This window comes from Nyctereutes procyonoides, unplaced genomic scaffold, assembly GCF_905146905.1.
Source record: "Nyctereutes procyonoides isolate TBG_1078 unplaced genomic scaffold, NYPRO_anot_genome, whole genome shotgun sequence".
Classification (NCBI taxonomy): Eukaryota; Metazoa; Chordata; class Mammalia; order Carnivora; family Canidae; genus Nyctereutes; species Nyctereutes procyonoides.
In genome coordinates, this window is record NW_026575159.1 from 17,657,501 (window position 1) to 17,672,997 (window position 15,497).

General features: G+C 42.6%; 2 protein-coding genes across 16 annotated transcripts in view; one reads left to right on the forward strand and one right to left on the reverse strand.

Moving 5' to 3' along the window:
* TMEM65 (transmembrane protein 65) overlaps positions 1-11,711 on the reverse strand; it is a 63,764-nt gene extending 52,053 nt beyond the window's left edge. The window contains exon 1 of one of the 3 annotated variants that reach the window (XM_055314323.1): positions 11,025-11,711. In XM_055314323.1, the coding sequence (XP_055170298.1) occupies positions 11,025-11,337 (313 nt within the window). In that variant the 5' untranslated portion in view covers positions 11,338-11,711. The remainder of the gene's footprint in view (positions 1-11,024) is intronic. The other 2 variants (XM_055314322.1, XM_055314324.1) reach the window with 2 other exon arrangements.
* A 610-nt stretch (positions 11,712-12,321) lies between these two features.
* RNF139 (ring finger protein 139) overlaps positions 12,322-15,497 on the forward strand; it is an 83,671-nt gene continuing 80,495 nt past the window's right edge. For all 13 annotated transcript variants that reach the window (XM_055314009.1, XM_055314012.1, XM_055314014.1 and 10 more), the window contains exon 1: positions 12,322-12,450. The gene's annotated coding sequence lies outside the window, so the exon portion shown is untranslated. The remainder of the gene's footprint in view (positions 12,451-15,497) is intronic.

The following is a 15,497-nucleotide window of genomic DNA, read 5'->3' on the forward strand; positions in this document are numbered from 1 at the left end:
CAAGAGGCAAGATCTTCATTTCCATGAAAATATGTAGCAGCTTCATTTTCCTAGTTCAAACGACAATTCTAACAGCACTCCTCAAACCTCAAGGCAAGATCTGTATTTCAAAACCCACTTAACTATGCAATTGAGGAGATTCTACCTACCACAAATTGGAAGGGATTAATCTACAATGTAATACACAAAAAGACAAATATCAGGAGAAGAATCTAATAGAATTCCATAAATGTCTTCTAAGCAATAAATATGTTCATTTAAAATCACAGGCTTACAGACTGATGCCAGTGTTTGGAGGTACCTATCCATATGAAAAAGACATTTTCAAATATGAAATATATAAAATCTCATTATACACTGGCATTAACACATAATATCTACAATCAGTTTTGACAATAAGCAACATTAATATTAAGCCCCAATTAAGCTAAATGTTATCCCCCCAAAAGAATTCCATCTTCCTCATTAGAAGGCCGGTATTAAAAAAAAAAATGTAGTCAAATATTTTATAATTTTGCCAATTAAAAAAATCTGTGGAAATTTGTTTTCTCTCTTATATAAATACTATATAACATCCTCAATTTTGCCTTTCGGTCTACAATGCCTAAAATATTTATGATCTGACCCTTAAAAAAAAAGTTTGCCTATAAAGAAGTTGAATATTTTAATTTCTAAAAGACTAACACTGAAATTAAGACTAAGTAGTGTTTTTATTAATTCTCCATTCAACCTATTCAAATATGTCCCCTGACCAAAGAGATGTTTCCAAGGTCACCAGTAACCTCCTTGTAAACAAATTGCATCTTACTTGCCCTCTTAGCAACATACATCATCACAGGTCATTTCCTCATTCTTGAAACAGTTTCTCTCTTGGCTTCAAAACTCTGCTTTTCCTATTTTATGGATGCTCCTCCTCACAGTCTTCTTTGCTGGCTCCTACTCTTCTGACTTTGAAACTCTGTGGCTTCACAGTCTCAATCATGGGCTTTTTCCTCCTCTCCAAAGGTCAACAAACAGTTTCTATAAAGGGACAGATTCTAAATATTTTAGGCTTTAGGAGCCATTATGGTCTCTGTCACAACTACTCAATTCTGGCATTCTATCACAAAAGCAGCCATAGATAACACATAAATGAATGAGTGTGGCTCTACTGTAATACACTTTATTTACAAGCAGAAGTGGCAAGCTAGATTTGCCTGTGGCCCATGGTTTTCCCACCCATGATCTAGACTCTCACCTTTCCCCATGACTAAGTAGCATCTACATACAACTGTTGACATCCATACTGCAGCCTCAACCTCCCCTGTGAGTACCAGATTTATATGAACACACCACACACACAAACACACACACAGTCCTAATCTGTTTTTCCCCATCTTCTCCCGGGCAGTTAATAGTACCACCTTTTACTCTATTACTATGGTCAAAAACCTAAGAGTCATCACTTACTATTTCCTTTCCCTTAATTACCTGTCCTTTTCTAACTCACCAGCAGTCTTATCAGTTCACTTTCAAATACCCGTCTTGAATCTATCTACTTCTCTTCATCTCCATGGCTGCCTAGTCTAAGCCTCCAACATCTCTAACCTAATCTACTCTAACAGTTTCCTAAGTGGCCTCCCAGTTTATGCATTTGCACCCACCAGTTTGTTCTCTAAAAGCAGCCAAGTGCTCTTAAATTCCATTACTTCACTCTCATGTTTAAACTCAGGAATGGGGGGATCCCTGGGTGGCACAGTGGTTTAGCGCCTGCCTTTGGCCCAGGGTGCGATCCTGGAGACCCGGGATCGAATCCCACCCACGTCGGGCTCCCGGTGCATGGAGCCTGCTTCTCCCTCTGCCTGTGTGTCTCTGCCTCTCTCTCTCTCTCTCTGTGTGTGTGACTATCATAAATAAAAATTAAAAAAAAATTTTAAACTCAGGAATGGCCTTCATACAGTTTACCTGGAAAGACCCTAACTAATCTTGCTTTCTGCCTACCTGCCTATCTCATCTCATTCCATGCTGTCCTTCGTTTTTGAAGTAGCACTCATGTTTGCCTTCTGTCAATTCCTACACTGTGCTACGTCTCTTCCTATCTCAGGGTCTTGATATATGCTTTTCCTTCTTCTCAGAATGCTCTTCCTCCAGCATATATTCAGCTTAAATATAATCTACCAAAAGGCCTTCCCAGACCACCTCATCTAAAGCAAGTGTCATTCTGTTTATTCATCTAATAGCACACATTATCAACAATTATCAACAATTATTTACTTTATTGTATCTTTCCTTTCTTAAAATTGCAAACTTTATGAGAGTATTTTGCCAAATTAATTCTCTAATGTACCCACAACACCTGGCACAATGTCTATTTTATGGCAGGTAGAGTAACAAATATTTGCTAAATAAATTAACTGTCAAAGTTGGAAAACTTTCCTATGAATAGTATGTTACATATTTTAAAGTAAAAATCCAATAACTCACTCAAAATTTTTAAATCTAAAATTAAAATTAGAAATTTGTGTCAGAAGTCCCAAATACTAGCTTTCTGACTCTTCCAAAATGCTCACATATAAAATTTTTATAAAAAGGTTTATAAACTTTTTTGCATATTGATTTTACTTTGACTTCCCTTATTTTCAAAGTAACTATGCCATATTTGCTTTTGTGCTGAATGTTGTATATTGTACATATATGCAAAAGATAGACTAAGGTATGTTGCCAGCACATGAGACTTCTATTGAGAATCTGAGGTGCTACTTTTTTTTTCCCAATGTGTGTGTGCTAAAAATCTCAAGTCTGAGTAACCACAAAGGTGCAATAAAAAACTAAGTTAAAAACTACTCTGCCATACAGGTTGCAGGATCTTGGGAAAGCTACTCTTAGCCTCAGTTTCTTAGTCACTAGGAAAAAAATAATTCCTTCTCTCTCTGAGAGAAATAAACAAAATAATAACATGAAAATTTACTTAGCTCAGTTCATCTGGCACATAGCAAACACTCCATAATTGCTAACTAATGGTAATAAAGATGACCTTAGCAACAGTGATAATGGTAGTAATAGGATATCTTCTATAAAATATAAGAACCATTATACAATAGAAATTCTGAAGTTGTGTTACAAAATACTAGACTGTTTTTAAAATTATAAATGTTTCTAATAACACAGCATAATAAATAACCTACCCTAAAACTCAGAAAGAAGACAGAAAACGTAAACCAAGTAAGGGCACATTCTTATTTAAATTTCCCTGAAACTTTAAAAATAGTTAATGTCTCAGTTAACTACCTTTAAATGCTTAAAACAACAACCCTTTGAGCAGTCATATCCAGATATTAGCAAAAATACAAGATCTTCAGCGCAAAAACTGAGGAGTCAAAAGATCAGTAACAACATGATAGATACAACTGGTTAGCAAGAGAGCAGTGGTCTGATGACCTTCAAGTGTTTATCAGGAGTAAACCCTTGGGAAACATAGGGGGATCAAAAGAGAGAGAGAGAGAGAATGAAAGAGAAAGAAAAAAAATTAAAAAACACTATGGAAGAGTGACAGAAAGTAGACATTAGGAACGGTAATAGAGATGTCAAAACACAGTCCTCCTTTACATAGTAGAAAAGAGCTTAACACAACCACAAGGGATGAATGAGAACAGAATTGTCTGAGGGCACCAGGGAGTGGGAGGAGGGGCAAAATAAGCCCCACACATTTCACTACCACTATGACAGAGTCTAAAAAACATGCCAACTGAAATGGCACAGTGTTCTGGAGGCATTTGGTGTGATGACGAGTATGTCTACAAATAGAAGTAGCCCCAAAGAAAAGTATTAAAATATAGTATATAAAGACACTGGCATCTGGTAGAAGCTAAATTGTGCTCATTATACTTTTACTAAGGTAGAGAAAAATGCAATACATTCAAATATGCCACTAAGCCACAAAAGCCATCAAAGTAGAACTTAAGGGGAATGACGTTTTGTTACCTGCAATGTCCTTTACCTAAAGAATCTCTCATTTACCAGATGATTTGGGATAACTAAGTTGTTATATTTTAACATGTAACTACTTGTCCTTCTGTGGTTGTTTTCATTAACTTAAAACAGACATAAACCTATGAGTCAAAAACAAGGCTAGAGTCCTATAAATCTACATACTAATTAATTCAGCTGAACTGAGCAAGATGCTAATAAAATCTGCACTCAGGGATTTAGTCCCTATTTCTTCCAGTTAGCTTTATACTATGACATGCCAAAGAAAACCAGACAAGAATGTGGTTATGCAAACTCATCACTATTTTTAGGAAAACTGAAACAATCCTCACTAATAATGGTTCAGTATCGGGTCACTCCAACACACAAGATCATCCATTATTTTTAGTTCTACCTAAATTTCTGGATGACTCTATGAATTGCAGACCTCTGAATTCAATTTTTCTATACATATATTTGTTTCTAAAAACCTGCTTGTCACAACTGCTATAAAAAGTAAGCAATAAATGACTAATAAGATGGACAATACCAAATTAATTACTGATGAATTAAACTGAAGCAGTGCTGAACTTTTCTGAAGCCATATTAGGTGTCCAATATTTAGAATTTCATCAAAAATTTAGGAATGAAGAAGCTTCACAACCAAGGAAAACAGTTACCATAACACTCATGTATTTGATAGAGAGGTGAGAAGCCTGATGGGGAGGTAAGGAGTTACTTCTCAGTCTTTATCCAGAGACAAATAAAAGTAAAATAAAGCAGTAATCTTGAAGCGAAGAAAATATACTGATAATAGCAAATATCAATGGATGAGAGAAGAGAAGGAAAGAGAAGGCAGAGGACTAAAAAAGAGATAGATAGCCTTACAGCCTTTCATATGAGCAATGGTACTCCACCAGGCCAATTTTGCTATACTCCTCCTTTTCTTCCTGCCCAGAGTCTCCTCCAGGGAACATGTGGCAATGTCTGGAGATACGACTGGGGATGAGGAAGGTGGAAGGGCACTATTGGCATCTAGTGGAGAGAGGACAGGGATGTTGCTAAATATCCTCTGTGGAGGACTAACCCCGCAACAAAGAATTATCCAGTCCGAAATGTCAATATTGCCAAGGTTGAGAAACTTTGATACAGAAAAAGGAGCCCTATACATCTCAAATATAAAAAGGAATCACTGTACTAGTACTCAGTACAAGAATGAGTGTTCAAAAGTCTTGAACACCTAGTATGTTAATGGTATGCATTAATAAAGATAAAAGATTCTAAGAGAAATGATTAATTTTTTAACATACTGATATAAAGGAACAAACTACAATTATTAGGCATGGTTACCCACAGGGAATACTTCTACTAATTTCCCTTCCCTGAATTTACACTGGTCTGAGTGATTTGCTTAAACAACAGCATGCAGCAGAAATGACATTCTGGGACTTACAAGGCTAAGTCAAAACAAGTCTGAGGCAGGCTGAAGAATGGCCCCCAAATATGTCCACATCCTAATCCTCTAACCCGTGAAAATCTTAAATTATACGGCAGAAGAGATTTTGCAGGTGTCATTAAATTAAGGATTTTGAAAGAGATTATGCTGGATTATTCAGGTGGACCCTAAATGTAATCATATGGTTCCTATAAGGTGGAAGCAAAAAGGTAAATGAAGGAGAATATGATGTGACGACCAAGGCAGAAATCAGAATGATGTGGCTAGGAACCAAGGACTGCAGCAAGCTGGAAGAAACAAGGGACAGATTCTCCCCTGGAGCCTCCAGAAGGATTGAGCCTTCCTGACACTTTTATTTTGGCCCTTAAGTCTCATTTTGGACTTCAGACCTCTAGAATAGTAAGAGAATAAATCTATGTTGTTTTAAGCCACCAAATTTGTGGTAACTTGTTACAGCAGCAACAGAAAACTAATACAAAATCTTATAGCTTCTATATAGCCCTCTTGGAACATTTTCTCTGTGGGTCCTGACCAATCATCTAAGTATTACAGTCATCTCAAGAATGTTGTGCTAGTGAGATCATCTGCATTTACTCTGGTTAACCATTCCAGATGAGCCACCTCCACCAAAGTACCAGACATGTAAGTAAAACCATCTTGGATCTTGTGATCAGCACATCTGCCACCTAAAATTTATGAAGTGACCTCCACAGATATCTCATCAAACAAATCTAGCCAAGCCCTGCCTATACTACTGATCCAAAAAATCATGAAATGTAATAGAACAGTTGCTGTTTTAAGTCACACAGACTCTGAACATCAAGCTATATGTGAGTGATGATTAGAGATTATCAAATAGGACATAACCATTTTATAATAGGGAAAAAATCCTATTTGTGTTAGCTCTCTTCTGCTGGCAAAAATCCATAGTAATAAGACTACTCTACTATGCCAGCAACTCTGAAGTATTCTGAATTAAGTTTGTTGGAATCTACTGCTATAATTAGGTTCTTTCCATATTGGTAAAATAACTGATTGTAGCAAAGCGTCATTTAACTTATCTGGGCCCATGATACAGAAGCTCTCAGCTTAAGGAGGGGAAAAAAAAAAAAGAAGGATTCAGCTTATTAGAGATCTTCCATTCTTCCTGACTCAATTCATACTGCATATCCTCATTCTGGTTCTTTCTCTCTTGCTCGGTCTAGTGTGAGCTACACCTCCATTATTCCTCTTTTACTATTTCAACCAAGGCCCTAAATAAATACCTTTATTCACATATCTTAATCTGGAATATGAAATGTTTTTCTTGCTCTCTTTGTATTCTCCTTGAGCAAAAGCCACGATTATCCCCAATTATCCCAGAAACCAATAGCTTAACTGAGTTGCTACCTCCTCACATAACCACGGGCTGAGAAAGATGAGAATACTCTTGTTAAAGAGTCCAAGATCCCCATGACTCAGAGATCTATAAAAAATCTTGTTTTTAAGTATTCTAAGTATCCACTTTAATATCAAATTTTAATCTTCCAGCCTTTCATTTTGCCAAAGGCCTTTTGTACTATGGCCTCTTGTTGCACTAAGTTCTCAAAATGAAACATCCTACCTTAAAAAATCACAAAAGGTGAGAACTATAAGATTAAAGTTTAGAATTGTATGATGTATCTATAGAAGTGTAGATAAATGGGAAAAAAAACAATCTAATTGAAAATGTCACAATTACCACTTATACAAAGAAACGGGAAAAAAATGCAAGCTGATTAAGGTCTAACATTAATAGAAAAACTGCTCTGTTCACCTCCATACATTTCTTATCTACTGTGTGTAAAAGAAATCCCATTTTAAAAATACCCAGAGCACACATTTAACAAAAATACTCCCTAAGAAGCTCCTTTTTTCCAATCATATCTTTCACTGTGCCTCCCTCAAAGCCAGCTATTATCTCTCTGTATGATTCTCCAATAAACATTAATTTTAACACTTTTAAGTAAGTGTGGAAGGCAGCCTCCAAGATAGCCCCCAATGATTTCTACCTCCTGGTATTTGCACCTTGTATGGTACCCTCCAGCCATGTACCAGGACAAAAGAAATGAAGTATCTCTTCTAAGATTGGGTTACAAAAGATTGTGGCATCCAGCTTAGGCTCTTGCTCTCTCCTATCACTCATTCTGGGGGAGGCCAGTTGCCATGTCGTGAAAACACTTAGGAAGCCATGTAGAGAGGCCAACATGGCAAGAAATGAGATGTCCAGCCAACGGACATGTGAGCGAGCCTTCTTGAAAATGGATCCTCCAGCCCCAGGCAAGACCTCAGCCAATGCAGCTCCAGCTAAAATCTTGATTCAAACAACATTTTGAGATATCCTGAGTCAGAAACATCCTACTCAGCTGATTCAAGATTCCTGATCCCCAGAAACTGAGATAAAACATGTTTTAAACCACTATGTTTCAGTGTAATTCGTTATACAGCAATGTATAATTAATACAATGAGCACTGCCTAATCTCAAAAACCAAATTCATGTTTTAATAGTTAAAATATATATATAAGTAGAAATAGTAATTGCAAAAATTGGGAGACAAACTCATTTTTAAAATCTTAGCTAAAATTGAAAGGCAACTGTAATGTCAGTTTGCCAGTCCTGCTTATAAAAACAATGAACCAACAAAGTACCATCAGGAAAATATGGACTGCTTCTGGAAGAACAGAGATCAGGATGACCAGGTACACTGGGTACACAACATCAACTTTTTTAAAATTGGGAAGGAAATCATTTTGTAATTTAAAAATCATAATATCTTATTTAACTACGATAAGACATCCCACAAAGCTTGCCTTATCTATTTAGAATCATGCAAAGCTTTATCTTGTCACAGACCATATCATATGCCTACTGATAAACACATATGAAAGATAAGGGCAAATGTACCAAATTTCAATGATAGATTTCACAGCCGTATCAAAGCATAGATGATTTTTTTTTCCTGTAATGTATCCACACCAAATTCAAAAATGCTTTCAACCATACAAGCACACATATTCTTTCCAAGAACACATAAGATTTCCTATAATAAGAAACTCCTTTTATCATTATTTATTTAATTAGAAAATGCATTTAAAACCCACACACTTAGTTGGGTATTTAAAAACATTCAAAAAGCAACAATAAAAGAAAAAAATGGGAGTTTTTCATTTGTCTGATTGGGGAAAAAATGATTTCAGTGATCTCCATAGGAACTGTATGTACTGATACTGAACACAATAAGGAACCCGAAGACTGTACTAAAAATTAAAGTAGCATCATCAATAAGTGTCATTTGAGTCAATGGGCAATAATTTAGTCATCAATACTGGCATAAATAGTTGACAGAACTTTGAAAAATCTTTAACTTATGAACAGGAAATAAGCATTTGATTGCCACATTGTTTCCTATAATTTTGCCAGTTTATTTTGAACAAAGACAAATTACTAATTTCTCTCTCATATAACTTATATACTTATTAAGTTTAATTGATGCTAACTGATCTCCACTTACTGGTGTTTATAGGTCATTTACAAAATATTTAAAACCATGTCAAATTTAAAATTATCTTCATTGGAAAATGCAGCGTCTCTACTGCAATACTACTGCCATGTGCTAAAACAATAAGGTACAAGGTAAAATTTATCCAGTTGTATCACAGGACTTGCTTTTCCAGAATTGTCATAAAATTACATTAATAGGGCCCTGCAAACTTGTCACAATGTTAACACAGAAGAATTTCCAAGAAATTACTTAGACAAGGCCAAATGTATGTTCAAAGAATGTTGCCCATGGAGAAAACATTTCTAAAATTAACGTTACAGCATGTTTGACGGCCTATATTGTTTTCTCAGGAGCACCATTTTAGAATTGAATATTTTAAAACCACACAATGAGTACAAACATACTCTACACATATGCTAGTATTCGATCATTGCTTCATATCCTGGCATGATTACACACTTAATAACTGAACTGATTACGGTGTTACATATTTTCCCTAAAAGCACTGTGCACAGACCGTATCTAGAATACCCAGTACTGTAAATTGATCCACAATTCCTGAACGTAGGGGGCGGGGGGGGGGGGGGGGGGAAGGGCAGTTCAAAGGCACAACCAAGAAAAAAGTTTCCAAAGAAGCAGTATAGGTAAGTCAGGCTTATATGACCTTCCTTCATTACTGTGCAGAGGCCAAAGAAACATTTTCAAGTGCCTCTGGCAAATCAAATGCCATGTTCCAATCAACGTACTCTAAACCTAGGCGCCACTCGGGATCCCTGGTTGGCGCAGCGGTTTAGCGCCTGCCTTTGGCCCAGGGCGTGATCCTGGAGACTCGGGATCGAATCCGATGCCCACATCGGGCTCCTGGTGCATGGAACCTGCTTCTCCCTCTGCCTATGTCTCCGCCTCTCTCTCTCCCTCAATGTGTGACTATCATAAATAAATAAAAAATTTAAAAAAATAAAATAAAAAATAAACCTAGGACTCTATGGGATGTTTATGTATCTATCAACTTTGGGGAGGGAGGTAAACTTTTTTAAAAATGTCAAAGACATCAGAATGTAATATAAAATAATGCATTTTGTCTGTCTTATGTTTTTCACCTGTACTACCGTATTTAAATCGCAAAAATATCTTAAGATGGAATTAATCACTTACTCCTTTCATCCTTTTGATTTTCTATATTCTTAGCTTTTTCACCTGCAGTCAAGTTCAGACCTACAGCATTCCGCACCGGTTTTAAAAATATCCTATTTTAACATGTCAACTTAAAAATAGCCTTGCTTTCACCGTTCCACATTACTTTAAAGCTGAAGTCTGCTTTTTGTTGTAGAGCCACAGATTCCCAGAAAAATACCTTCTTATTTATACTTCATTCTTTCAACCTCTGGGGAAACAACAAAAACTGGAGTTTAACTTGTGCAGGGCCGAACTTTATCGACAGGAGCTTGCAAGTTAGGTACCGGCAGTTGTTGGTTTGATCCATCCTTGCCGTTTCCCAGGACAATGTTTCATTTGGCTGCTTCGTTTCATACAACTAGATGGGTGTGCAGACACACAGCGGAGAGCGTCTCTGCCTTAGGAAGCCGTGCCCCCCCCCCTTCTTTTGGACACCCATACATCGTGGTCTGATGACCTTTCAAGAAAGTTTCTTCCTGCCTCTCGGGGTTCGCAGGACTTTTCCATGAGGCAGGCACCGCATGCCACCTGCGTAGCTGCACGTTCACAAGAAAGCAGCAAGGGCTTGGGGGGTGGGGGGTGGGGACAGGAGGGCACACGACAAATCAAAGCGCCTTCAAAACAGTATCGGTGGACAATGTGGGCGGAAGCTCGGCTTCTGAGGCTGAGGAGGAACCAGCCGAGCGTCGGGGCCGGCTGCCGGGCACAACCTGCGCCTGTCCTACCTGCGCCGGGGACGCTCAGGAGGCGGAAAGCCGCCCCCTCCCACGCCCCGCACGACCCCGCCCCCTCCCACGCCCCGCACGACCCCGCCCCCCCCGCCCCGGACGTCCCGGGCTCGAGGCCAGGGGCGCTCCCCCCGCGCCGGCTGCGGCTGGCGACGCCGGGCCCCCGGGCTCGCCGCTCGGCTCGCGCGCGCCCTTACCTTGGGCGATGGCAATGGACTCGAAGCGGTGCAGCTCCTTGAGCAGGCAGCTCCTCTCGGTGGAGTGCAGGCTGTAGATGAAGTCGCGCGCGCCCTGCGCCGTGTTCAGCGCCTCCATGGGCTCCTTCTTGGGGTGGGTGCCCAGCGCCCGGGAGCCGCCGGGGGCCGCGAGCGCCAGCAGCCCCCGCCCGCAGCAGCACCAGGAGGGCGGGCGGGGCGCGGCGGCGGCGGCGGCGGCGGCGGCGGCGGCGGCCGGGCCCGGCCTCAGGCTGCGCGCGGTCCGGCTCCTCAGCAGCGGCAGCAGCCGGGACATGGCGGGCTGAGGAGCGGGGACCCCCGCGGCAGTCCGGGACGGCGATTTCTGGCCGGGCAGCGGAAGCAGCAGCGCGGCTCAGCCCGACCCCGCCCCGATGTCCTCCTGACTGGCGGCAGGGGCGCCGGGCACCATGCGCTCCCCGGGCCGGCGCGGCGCTTCCCTTCCGAAAGGCTCCCGGCGGCTCCGGTCCCCCCGACGAGAAAAACTTTCTGTGAGGCGGCGGGGCCCGGAGAGGGCGGGTGGGCGGTGCGGGCGGGCGCCTCCCGGCTGCGGAGGGGCGGCGCGGGCGGGCGGGCGGGCTTGGCGAGGGTTTGTCTCCGTCAGTTTGAGCTTCCAGAGGATGAGTCAGCCTCGCGCCGCCCTCCCTCGGCGCCGCCCTCCGCTCCCGCCGGCTTTCCCACCCTCCCGCCCGCCTGCCCTCGGCCGCGCTCCGTCGGGCTCCCGCGCCCTCAAAGCCGCCGCGCGCTCAGGCCGCAGCCTCTGCCGCTACCCCTAGCGGCCGTGCGGGGCTTAGCGGGGCGGGGCGACGGGGCGGGGCGACGGGGCGGGGCGACGGGGCGGGGCGACGGGGCGGGGCGGGGCCGCGCAGGCGCAGTGCCGAGCTCGGGTACGAGCGTGCACGGGAGTCCCCGCCCCCCCGCCGGGGCGTGACGGTGGAGGAGCCGAGGCCGCGCATCCACCTGCGCCGCTTTAAGTCCAAGGCTGGGAGCAGGGAGGAACCGCTCCGGACTTCTAGCTCGGCGGTGGTGCCGCTGCCACCGCTCCGTCCCTAGCACCAGGCCTAAACGTGGGGCTTGTTCTGAACAGTGCCCCAGCCTGCAGCGCTACCCCCTCTACCCGCCCCCCCGCCAGCCCGGGCCTCGCCCCCCGGGGGGCAGCGTCCTGCTCAGGCTTTTGGGGATTGAAGCGCCCACCGTGGCCTCGGCCAGGCACTCCGGGCTTTGAGGCACCTGCACTGGGAGCTCCAAAGGGAAGGCAAGGACAGGGATTTGAGACTGAGGCCTTCACACCGAAAATACGCTTCCTCGTCCTGATGCCAGCAGCTTGCAGATTGTTAATGCTGGAGCGAGAGGCAAGGATGTCACAGATCTTTTCCGGGTGCTTGCCAAGGTTTGTTTTTGTTTTTCTCTTTGCCAAGGCGAAAAGAATTCTTGTGATTCTCCACCGTTTCCAGCGTGTCCAGGTCCTGGACATCTTTTAGAGCCAAGCTCAAAGGGCCTCCTCCTACCCTAACCTTTCCTTTATCTCCTCCTAAGGAAGGCGATCTCTCCTTTATCTGAACCTAATTACACTTAGGCTTCCTGCCTTAGAGAGTAGATCCACTTAGAGAGTAAATCTGCTCAAGCACAATCAAGATCTAAATCTTACCCTTATCTTATCCGCTGCTGCACCAGCCCAAGACCTTGTATGTAGTAAATGTGCTAGAATCATGTAAGTACAATATATAAATGTGAGTCAAGGGAGGAATGTTACCACTAAGTCATCCTACTGCTCTAAACCAGAGGTTCTCAAATGTGGTTCCCGGACAGCAGAACTTGTGAAGCGTGCAGATTGAGGTAGTATCCTGTAGACTCCCTGAATCAGGAGCTAGGGGTTGGGCCCAGTCATCTCTGTTTTAAGCAGCCCTCCAGTTAATAGTGACGCACACAGAAGTTTGAGAAGCACTGCTCTAACTTAAACATGAAAAGCATTTAAAAAAATTTTCAAAGCAGCTTCTCTAGTGTCATAATTACAGTTAAGAATGCTTTGTGAGGGGTGCCTGGCTGGCTCAGTTGGAAATGCATGTGACTCCTGATCTTGGGATAGTGAGTTCAAGCCCCACCTTGGATGTAGAGATTACTTAAAAGGGGGGGGGGGCTCTGTGGAAAATGAAGTTGGGGATAGAGACTTGTGTCTTTCTTGTTTTTGAAACCCTCTACATCCCCATTGTGTGTTGGAATCCTCTGCAGTTACCTCAGTCTCAAATTCTTGGGATTGCCACCACCTTCTCTTCTCTATCTCTTACCCCCAAGGGATTCTGACTCATTGGACTTGGAGCAGGGCCTGGGAAGTGAGGTTTGGAAAAGCTACACATTAAGAACCCTTTCCTAACAGTCTTTAGGACACCAGTTTTGTGGGTGGGTTCCAGAAATAGATTGCTGAAAGTTTGACAACTGGCTCAACCGTTTTCTAGCTGTGTTAGTGGTAGATTATTACAGTAGTGGTCCCAATGAATCCTGGTTTATGGTATCCATTCCCTTGTGTAGACCTGTCCCACGTGGACTGTGGGCTTGGCCATGTGACTTGCTTTTGCCAGTAAGTGGGATATCACAAACCTGATCTAAGTGCTTGCTGGTTAGGGCTTGTTGTAATGTGTTTGTTGGGTGATTTATGATTATTCAAGTCTGCTATAGAAAACAAGATCTGAAATGTAGACACAATTTGCTTATGAGACATTACACCTAAGATAAATGGATATGTGTTGATCATAAATAAAAGTGCTACTTTAGAAAGAGATAGACCAAGTGAACTTTAAATATCAATAAGATAGAGTTTGTATTACCTCTAGACTGACAACTATGTCCTCCCTAAATTGGCCACCTACTAGCAACACGCATTATAGTCCCATTGTGGCCTCCTGTAGTCTGTACAAGAAAAGCAGGTAAACCCCTAGCTACTCAGCCAGCTAATGGCCAGCTACAATTATGACCAGACACAGTTGCTCCTTCATCTCTCTGACAGAACAGGTATATGTTGATTCCAGGCTCCCCATCTCCTACTTTCTTCTGTGGTCCTCAAAACCACACTACCTGCAGAGAAGACTGGCACAGCAGAGAGGTTAGGACACGTGAACATTGTATAAAACAAAATTCAGATACTGTGGCTTTCTACCTTGCTATCCTAAGCTTGTTTATCTATGCATCTCTTTCCCCCTGCTTCCCACTCTGTTTTAAATGGATGGACAAATGGTTTGGGTTACTGTTGCTCTTTAAGTCGACACTTCATGCCAAACTTAGTGGCTTAAATAACCAGTTAATTTTGCTCATAATTTTGCGGCTCAGGAAGTGCTTGCTAGGCACCTCTTTATTAGAGTCTCTTATAACATGTCAGTCGGATGTCAACTAACTACAGCTGCTAGTTGGATACCCAGGATGGCACATTAATGTGGCTGAGGGTTGATGCTGGCTGTAGGCTGGCTGCATGCTCAGCTGGGGCTGTGAACCAATGTACTTTCAACCAGCCCCTCCAGCAAGGCATAACTTCTCATGGTAGCTGGCTTCCCTCAAAGCAAGTATCTGAAAAGAACCAGGCTGATGGGCTTTTCTGACATATCCTAAGAAGTGACATATCCTAGAAGTGAGGGGTGCCTGGGGGGCATAGTCGGTTAAGTATCCAACTCTTGGTTTCAGTTCAGGTCTGATCTCAGGGTGGTGAGATAGAGCCCTGCGTCAGGCTCCGTACTCACTGGGAAGTCTGCTCGAATTTCTGTCTCCCTCTCCTTCTTCCCCTCTGCCCTGCACCCTCACACTCTTTTCTCTATCAAATAAATAAATAAATCTTTTAAAAAAAGTCATGCAGCATCACTTCCACTGTACAGAACTAGCTACCAGCAAGCTACTAAGGCCAGCCAAGATTCAAGAGAACTCAATGGGAGCAATGCCAAGGAATTTGAGAACATGTTTTAAAGCTGCCATATAAACAGTGTAAGTCAAGTGTCTTCATATGGTCTATAAGCCCATCTGTCCTCTGATCTATGGTACAACCTGTGTGGTGGTGTACTTGGAGCCTGCCATTGTATCAAGGTAATTCGCCCTGTGACATTTGCTCTTTGGAATTCAGTTGCCATACATAGAATTCTGGAGTATCCTGCTGGAAAGACCACATGGAAGAGGAGGCAACAGCCAATAGCCCTAGCTAACCACCAGGTATACATATGGGGCCATCTTGGGCCATCTAGTCCCAGTCAAGACCCGGATGACAGCAGTGCAAAGAGGTTAAGCTCATTTGCTCCAGAGCCAGAGTTCTGGGTTTGGGCCCTCACTCCTCCATTTACTAGCTCTACAACCTTGAGCTAATAACTCAACATTTCATGGCCACTCATCTGATGGGCTAAAGGTATATTGCTAAATTTACTCATCTGTTAAATGGAGATAAGGCATCTGCTTTATAGGGTTATA